The 9942-nt window shown below is 37.0% G+C and overlaps 1 protein-coding gene across 1 annotated transcript; it reads right to left on the bottom strand.

Moving 5' to 3' along the window:
- Positions 1-6996: 6996 nt before the first annotated feature.
- Positions 6997-8925, bottom strand: LOC133039756 (uncharacterized). The gene has a single exon (XM_061118700.1). It carries the CDS (start codon positions 8923-8925, stop codon positions 6997-6999), a length of 1929 nt encoding a protein of 642 aa, XP_060974683.1.
- Positions 8926-9942: the final 1017 nt, after the last annotated feature.

The following is a 9942-nucleotide window of genomic DNA, read 5'->3' as shown; positions in this document are numbered from 1 at the left end:
CACTTCTCTCTCACTAGGATTTTCGAAATTCTCTCTTGTTTTTCTCTCTTGATTTCGTGTATAGTGATTGCACACACAAGCCCATGCAAAAGCATACCAAGAGTAGAGAGAGGGAGCGGCTATAAATAGGAAAAGGGAAGAGCACAACTTTCCAAATAAAACAGTTTCCTCTTTTACTGTGTAATTGAATAACTGCCTTATTTAGTGTGATCCACCACTTTCCTATTTAGGCTAGGCTTTGATTAGCAATTATATGGCAATTTAAATTGAAAATAATAATTGGGAAACAAGCAAAGGGTGGTCGGCCATGGTGTGTATGGGCCTCACTGGAATTTTGCAGTTTCCCCAATTTTATTTCTATTTCTCCAAAAATGCCATTTTTCCAATTCTAATCTTTTAAATGCCAAAACTAATTATTTAATAACTAAAATAGATTATTAAATAATATTTCCATTTAAAATAATTATTAATTAGACATACAAAGTCTCTTAATTAATAATTAAACCTAGAAACCCTTTTATTTACAATTTCATCCTTAAACTGTGAGAATTCACAAATTAGACATAGTCTAACTTTTAGAATTATAATTGATTAATCATAAATCAATTATAGAGTCTTACAAACAGTATAGTCTCAACTAGAATGGGGACCATGGATCTATATGCTGAGCTTCCAATAAGTTGAACCGATTTACCAAGTAAATCCCTAACTTATTAATTCCTTGTTGAATCCACTCTTAGAACTTGGAATTACACTCTCAGACTTATATAGAGCATATCATATGTTTCACGATATCAATATGCTATCTCAGTTAACCATTGTTATAATCTTAATGTGATTTAGAGATCCTCTATATAGATGATTTACATCGAGATGGGACCAATTTACCGTTTACACCCCTCAATGTATTTTGCCCCTTTGAACACTTAGTTATCTGTAAATGATGTTTTAGTGATCTAGTATACAGTCACTGAAACAAGAGCTCATCCATTTACTTCTATTTAACTAAGCTCAAAAAGAATCATCACTTTACTTCTATACACCAGTCGAAGCTATAGATTTCCATATTTATGTTCAACACTCCCACTCAGTTATGCTATCATGTTCCCAAAATATATGTATCACCCTGATTCAAAAGTAGGCTTTAACTAATAAATCAAAGAACATGAATAGCACTCCTGAGATTGAGCCTAAGCATATCAGGATTTAGATTCTCTTAATCTAAGATCAACTTCTGACATTGACTTGGAAAGATACAACGGTAAGTTTACAATATCTTTGACCAAGTTCAATATCGGTCCAGTCCAATGTATACTCCATACATTCGAAACTAGTATACTTTGCTAATGTTCTGGAAAGAACATAACACTTACTCCAAGTGTAAGTATACTTCATCGCTGATTATCACATCAGTGTAAATCCAAAACACTGATGAACAAGGACCAAATCTTATGAATCATATAATCACAATCACATTCTACTGTACTAACAATACTGTAATTGTGAATAACTATATGTTCTGGATTTAACTGATTTTGTGCATATATCAAGAATATATATTAAACCATAAACATGTAACATACATGTAATCATAAACCACTTCAATATTCTAAATTGATAACTAATCAAATTGTAATGGGTTTTATTTAGGGCATAAAACCCAACAAACTCCCACTTGCACTAACATAAAACAAGTTGTGCATTACAATCAATATTTTGCCTCAATCCTCTGATCAAGTGTAGTATATTTGAATCCACCCATATATCTGGAACCATGTAACGCCCGTACTTTTATAAAAATATTAATTTTATTTACAAGCGTTAAACGCGAAAAATCATAATGTCGCATTTTTATTTAGTACTTAAAAATGTTCACAACTGGCCAGTTTTCGTACAAAAGACATAATAATTAATAACTAAAATAATTGCGACATAAGTTTAATAACGTAAATAAATAAATCGAGCGCCCTAGACCGCCCGCAGTTATATGGCCCTCAGCGAGTTCACACACACAAGCATCCAAAGTTCCACTCGCCACCGGCTTTCTAAACTTTCAGTTACCTTGGTCTGCACATGGTAATTTGATAAGGGTGAGCTACTAAACTCAGTAAGGAAATGTGTGTCAGGTAGTCACATAAATAAAAACAAAACTTAATTAAAATGCACATGCAAATATTTAGGCAGATAGCAAAACATAAACTTAATCATATCACTAGTCACTAATAATTAGGTTCTAAGCTAAATCACATAATAATGATTACGCCCGAGTCCAACTTTGGCAAATAAACTCGAGCTATTGAACTAAATGGCGGAGGGCTAGGTTCAGTAAAATCGTACCCACTACTAAATGGCCCCCTATCTACCATATAGACCCAACAGTCAAGTATTTAACCATTATCTTCTCGGTCAAATCATGTCACATAAATTATAATCTGCCTAATTTAAATAATGTCAAACTACTATACATTATTTAAATAACATAACAATCATAACTAAATAATGTGAATCTTATAAACACACTATTTACATACATACTTAAATAACATGAATCTTATAAACACATTATTTAAATATATACCTTTAGCAATGGCTATGCTCTAATACTGTAAACATACATAAATAACATGAATCTTATAAACATATTATTTAAATATATATTATACAGTACATTAAATAACAGACAATAAAGAGTTAGGCAGAAGACCTTAGTTAACTTCTCTTTTACTATTCCCACTCTTTCTATGAATGTTATTACATACACAAAACTTATATTTTTCTACTTAATTTCCTTACCTCGAATGTGGAGTCCTAGTCTTGATTGCAATAGGAGTGATCCTTGAGAAGTAATTATCTTACGAAATACTTAAATTTCATACTTATTAATTAGAATTTATCATAATGGTATATGTATATGTATTACATATATACATATATATAAGACATTAATCTTAAATCTACAAATAAAATGATACCTTAGATTCCAAAGAAAATTTAGTAGAGCACTAAAAAGCTTGAATGTGAAAATGGGGGTGGTGATGCCAATGTGATGAAATAGTTATATATATATATATATGAGAAAGGATGATAGTGTTGATGTGGTAGAGGGATAATTAATGATCGTAGACACAACAAGGACTTGGAGAGTCTTTGATGAAATAAGAAGACAATTTGAAATGAAAAATATGAAAGATTATAACTTCTATTATGGACTAGAGAGTAGTAGCTTTGGTCTAAGATGAATGCAAGGGATAAAAGAGTGAGAATCTCGAGAGCTTGGCTTTGGAGCTATAAGTGATGGCTTTGAGTAATGAGTAAATAATGAATAACTAAGGCTCTATATATAGGACTCTAGCTAACCCTATGTCACGTTCCTACTAACTCATCACTAACTATGGGTAGTTTTTAAAAATATTAAATAAATAACATAGTAGACATCATTTTAAAGCACTATATTCTCAACTCTCATCATACTCGGTCTAATCTGTTGAATAAAGAGAAAAACTCTCCTTGATGTGAGCTGAACAAAGACCTTGCTTGGTCTTCATAGTGTACTTGTTAAGATCCATGTTAATCTCCTACGTGTACTCTCCACCAAAGACTAGATTTTGAATTTTGAATAGCTTGTGTCTCCATGCATAACTAACCTTAGTTGGTCATATATTTTGAATTATTCTCTCCCACACTTGTTTCTCTAACTAACTACTACTTAATATCTATTATATCACCATAATGGAAACTATAATGTGCCACATGTTTTCTACACCAAGTATGTTATGACACCTCAATTCATATAAATAGTTCAAAGACAACTATTATTAAAATCATATATAAATTACCTATAATTCTTTTAAGCTCCATAACTTCTTTTACCTCACATAATTTATTCCTTAAATGCAAATGACATATAACTTACAAGAAATGGTCTATTAATACCCTTGACTGCCACGTGGTCCACTAACTATCTCTACCTCTTCAAAATTTCTAAACATTGCATAGAAAGAAAAAGTTAATAATTGAATTTTTCATGTTACATGTTCTAGAATTTTGAGATACTAATTTAATTGTAATATGCCAACATGAACCTAACAATGTAGACAAAGTTATAAAGGCCAAAACTTTAAATAAATGTCACCTGTTTATATGAAATATGGAAATATACTACTTTCTATTATCACTAGCAAAGAATTGACATGTAAAAAAAATTACTAGTCCACGTCGAGATATCTAAGAATAGTAACATATATTTTGGTTATTACAATCTACCTTCCTTAAAGGAATTTCGTCCTCGAAATTTACTTACTTGAGAATAATTTGGGGTACTGATTCTGCATGTCCTTCTCCAACTCCCATGTCGCTTCTCTATCAGAACTATCACTCCACAGGATTTTGACTAAGGGTATAGTCTTATTTCGTAAGACCTTTGTTCCCTTTTCTATCACGCGCACAGGGCATGCCATATAACTCATGTCCTGCTGCAAGTTCAAGTTCTCGTACTTAAGCACATGTGTCGGATCAGGTACATACTTTCGTAACATAGAAATGTGGAAAACATTATGCGTTTCTGCTAATGTTGGCGGTAGGGCCAAACGGTAAGCTACCTGACCAACTCTGTCTAGTATCTCAAAAGGACCTATAAATCTTGGGTTTAACTTTCCCCTTTTTCCGAAACGCATAATCCCCTTCATAGGTGATACCTTTAAGAACACTAAGTCCCCTACAGAAAACTCAACCTCCCGTCTTTTCAGATATGCATAACTTTTCTGTCTACTTTGGGCGGTGAGCATCCTTTGCCGTATCTTTTCAACTGCTTCTGAAGCTTCTCTTACTGCTTCTGGACCTAAGTAGCGTCTTTCTCCAACGTCATCCCAGTGAAGCGGTGACCTGCATTTTCGTCCATACAATATCTCATATGGTGCCATTCCGATTGTGGCTTGATAACTATTATTGTAGGAGAACTCCATTAGGGGTAAATACTTGTTCCACGAGCCAGTGAAGTCTAGCACACACGCTCGAAGCATATCCTCGAGTATCTGGATGGTGCGTTCAGATTGTCCATCTGTTTGGGGATGAAATGATGTACTTAATTTCAATCGCGTCCCCATTGCCTTATGTAGACTCTCCCAGAATTTGGAGGTGAATACTGAACCTCTATCAGAGACTATCGTCTTTGGAACTCCATGCAACCTCAATATCTCCTGTACGTACAAGTCAGCGTACTGTTCTGCGTTGTAAGTAGACTTTACTGGAACAAAGTGTGCTGACTTTGTGAGTCTATCTATAATTACCCAAATTGAGTCGTGTTGCTTGGTTGTTCGGGGTAGTCCTGTCACAAAATCCATGGCTATATCTTCCCACTTCCATTTAGGGATTTCCAGGGGTTGCAACATCCCTGCTGGTCTCTGATGTTCAGCCTTAACTTGTTGACATGTGAGGCATCTAGCTACAAATTCAGCTACATCCTTCTTCATCCCTGGCCACCAATACGAAGTTTTTAAGTCATTGTACATTTTGGTTGACCCTGGATGCATTGATTAGGGTGTAGTGTGTGCTTCCATCATGATCTTTCTTTTAAGCTCTACGTCATTGGCTACACACACTCTTCCCTTATACCTCAGCATGCTGTCTGTACCTTCAGAGAAATCCTTTGCCTCCTTCTCTGGCAAGCCTGCTCTTTTCTTCTGTAAAAACTCATCAACAATCTGTGCATCTTTAAGTTCTTGTAGCAGCGTTGAGACAATGGTTAGGTTGGCTAGTTTTTGTGTAATGATCTCTATACCACTTCTTTGGAGTTCCTGTTGTAGGGGCTTCTCCATTTGTGCCAGTATTGCCAAGCTAGCATAACTGCGTCTACTTAGCGCGTCTGCTACTACGTTGGCCTTTCCCGGATGGTAGTGGATTTCACAATCATAGTCCTTAACAAGCTCTAGCCATCGCCTCTGCCTCATGTTGAGTTCCTTCTGCGTAAAGAAGTACTTCAGGCTCTTGTGGTCGGTATAAATTTCACATTTCTCCCCGTAGAGATAGTGCCTCCATATTTTTAGCGCAAAAACTACTGCTGCCAACTCTAGATCGTGTGTTGGGTACCTTTGTTCATACTCCTTAAGTTGTCTTGAGGCATACGCTACTACTTTGTCATTTTGCATCAACACGCATCCCAGCCCTTGTTTCGATGCATCGCAGTACACCACAAACTTATCCTTGTTATCGGGAACACATAATACAGGGGCTGTTATTAGTTTGTCCTTTGGAAGCTACCCTCACACTTTTCTGACCAGACAAACTTCTGCGTCTTTCGAGTCAAGTTGGTTAGAGGAGTTGCGATCTTGGAAAATCCTTCAACGAAGCGTCTATAATAACCAGCTAGACCCAAGAAGCTTCTTACTTCACTTGCAGTCTTAGGTGTTGGCCAGCTCTTGACCGCTTCGATCTTTGTAGGATCCACCTCGACTCCATCTTTGGAAACTATATGGCCTAGGAACGCCACCTTCTCTAACCAAAATTCACATTTCTTAAATTTGGCATATAGTTGGTTCTCCTTGAGTCGGTTTAGAGTCATCCTCAGGTGTTCCTCATGTTCCTCCATAGTTTTGGAGTAGATAAGAATGTCATCAATGAATACAACAACAAACTTATCTAGGTACTCCTTGAACACCCTATTCATCATATCCATGAAGGCTGCTGGGGCGTTAGTTAGTCCGAAAGACATTACCAAAAACTCATAGTGTCCATACCGTGTTCTGAATGCTGTCTTGGGTATGTCTTCCTTCCGGACCTTCAGCTGGTGATACCCAGATCTTAGATCTATCTTTGAGAACACAGCCGAGCCTTGCAATTGATCAAAGAGATCGTCAATCCTTGGCAAAGGATACTTATTCTTGATGGTCACCTTGTTGAGATCACGGTAGTCTACGCACATCCTCATACTTCCATCTTTCTTCTTGACAAAGAGTACCGGCGCACCCCAAGGTGAGTAACTTGGTCTAATGAACCCTTTGTCTAAGAGCTCCGCTCCTGTAGTTGTATTTTAAGCTCTTTTAACTCATTAGGTGCCATTCTGTATGGAGCCTTTGAAATTGGATTAGTCCCTGGGGCTAATTCGATGATGAACTCCACCTCTCTGTCTGGAGGTAATCCCGGTAAATCTTCTGGAAAGACCTCTGGAAATTCACAGACTATGTGCACATTCTCCACATTTAGTTGCGTCTCTATTGCTCGATCCACTACGCTGACCAAGAATGCCAGACACCCCGCCTTCATTAGCTGACTTGCTTTTAGGGAAGAGATTACTGGAGTCCTCAGGGCCAGCTTATTGCCCTTGAAAATAAATCGATCCCCAACCTTTGTTTCAAAAACGACCAGTTTCTTTCGGCAATTGATTGTCGCACCGTGACTAGATAGCCAATCCATCCCAAGTATAACATCATATTCCTTCATTTCCAGCTCTATTAGGTTGCCCATGAGTTCTTTGCTTTCGATTATGATAGGTACATCTCGCATTCTTCTTGTTGATAACATGGTTTCTCCCGAGGGTAACTCCGTCACAATACCACATCTAAGTAGGTCACATGGCTTATCTATACTATCAATTAACCTAGTAGCTATATAAGAATGAGTGGCTCCAGAATCAAAGAGAACATTACAAGGCAATCCGTAAATAGAAACCTGACCTGAGACAACAGTGTTGCTTGTGGCCGCTTCTCCTCTGGTGAGAGCAAACACTCGAGCAGGAGCGGCTTGGTTCTCCTTCTTTTGTCCCTTTGGGCAATTTTTCTTCAGATGGCCTGGCTGCCCGCAATTGTAGCACACCCCAGACTTCATCTTACACTCCCCAAGATGTTTTCTATTACATGTGGGGCAAATTGGGAATTCTACATAGGACCTTTTCACCCCATTGTTGTTATTTTGGACCACTGCTTTCCCCTTTTTATCACGATCATTACCGTGATTTCCCTCGTGTATTCTCTTATTCTCTTGATTTCCTCCATTGTTTCTTCGGGCTTCCCACTTAGCAGCATTCTCCTTCTTTATATCATTTTCGAGCAACTCAGCTTCGAGAGCTTTTTCTAACACCTCAGCATAAACTGTGTTGGTCCCCACCATGATTTTCACATCTTTTTTTATCATGGGGTTCATCCCCTTCAAGAACCTTTTGACCCGAAGGGCCTCGGTTGGTACGATCTCTTGTGCAAACTTTGCCAGACGGTCAAATTGCCTAGCATACTCCGTGACAGTGAGATTGTTCTGCCTCAGATTCATAAACTCATCTTCTTTTGCAGCCAGTATGGCGGCACTGTAGTATTTCCTGTTGAACACATCAACAAAGTCCAACCAGGTCATAGTTGTTATGTTGCGACTTTGTCTTACTACTTCCCACCAGATCCGTGCATCCTTTTTAAGTAGGCTGGCAGCACAGGATACTCTTTCCCTATCAGTGAGGTCCATACATTCTAATATGGACTTCACTGAGCGCAACCATTCCTCAGCTTCAAGTGAGTCCGAGCTCCCATTGAATATTGGTGGTTGTTGTTTCCTGAATCGCTCGTACACAGGTTCAAAATGTTGTATTGGTTCTGGATTCAATGCAGCTGGTTGAAGAGCTAGGTTTCTAACGGGTGGATTTTGATTCCGGCGTAACTCCTCATTCTCAGCTCGTAGCCTTGCAATTTCTTGAGTTATCTCCTCACGTATACGAGCGTTTTCTCGGAGTATCTCAACTTGAGCATTGGGAGGTGCTTGTTGTTGTTCGAGTGCTACTTCATCTACCGGTGCTACCGATGCTCCTTGTCTACCTCTCCTACCGCTTTGGCCTCCACGTCGGCCTCCGCCTCGACCATCACCTCGGCCTTCGCCCCTTGCGGGTGCTGGAGCTGCATCCATGTGGATGTTTCTATTGCCGTTGATTCGAACTGATCTTCTTGGAGACATTATTTCCTAATGTTCCTTGTTTGTTTCTAAGAATTTCTAAAAGAAGATAAACTTAAATAAGATATCACTATTTTAAAAAAAGCCCATACTTACATAACTAGTTCACAAATAATTTCTATTTATTCAAAGATAAAATAAATAATCACATAAGATAATAAGACACGCATTTTTTTTTTATATGGTTACTTAAAGAAAAAATTCTATGATTTTTTTTTTCCAAGAGTCATATGGTGCTATCTAACATCAAGTTCTAAAATTTCACCCAAAAATTTTATTTTAAACTAACTTGAAATATATTTATATGTATTAAAAAAATTTATTTCATATGGGTAGTACCTAAACTTGGATATTGGTACTAAGGGTTTTTTTTTTTTTTTTTTTTTTTTTTTTAGTAAAATGCCAATTTAGAAATTACAAAAAAAAAATACACATAAAATGCAAGCATATATAATGGACTTACTTGGTGGCAAGCGGAAAATTTTTGGCTGATGTGTGTAACTCGTGAGAACGTTCGGGACTGATATAACTGTGGCTCGGATACCAAACTGTAACGCCCGTACTTTTATAAAAATATTAATTTTATTTACAAGCGTTAAACGCGGAAAATCATAATGTCGCATTTTTATTTAATACTTAAAAATGTTCACAACTGGCCAGTTTTCGTACAAAAGACATAATAATTAATAACTAAAATAATTGCGACATAAGTTTAATAACGTAAATAAATAAATAGAGCGCCCTAGACCGCCCGCAGTTATATGGCCCTCACCGAGTTCACACACACAAGCATCCAAAGTTCCACTCGCCACCGGCTTTCTAAACTTCCAGTTACCTTGGTCTGCACATGGTAATTTGATAAGGGTGAGCTACTAAACTCAGTAAGGAAATGTGTGTCAGGTAGTCACATAAATAAAAACAAAACTTAATTAAAATGCACATGCAAATATTTAGGCAGATAGCAAAACATAAACTTAATCATATCACTAGTCACTAATAATTAGGTTCTAAGCTAAATCA

Source organism: Cannabis sativa, chromosome 7, assembly GCF_029168945.1.
Source record: "Cannabis sativa cultivar Pink pepper isolate KNU-18-1 chromosome 7, ASM2916894v1, whole genome shotgun sequence".
Taxonomy (NCBI): Eukaryota; Viridiplantae; Streptophyta; class Magnoliopsida; order Rosales; family Cannabaceae; genus Cannabis; species Cannabis sativa.
This window is presented reverse-complemented; position numbering and strand designations above follow the sequence as displayed.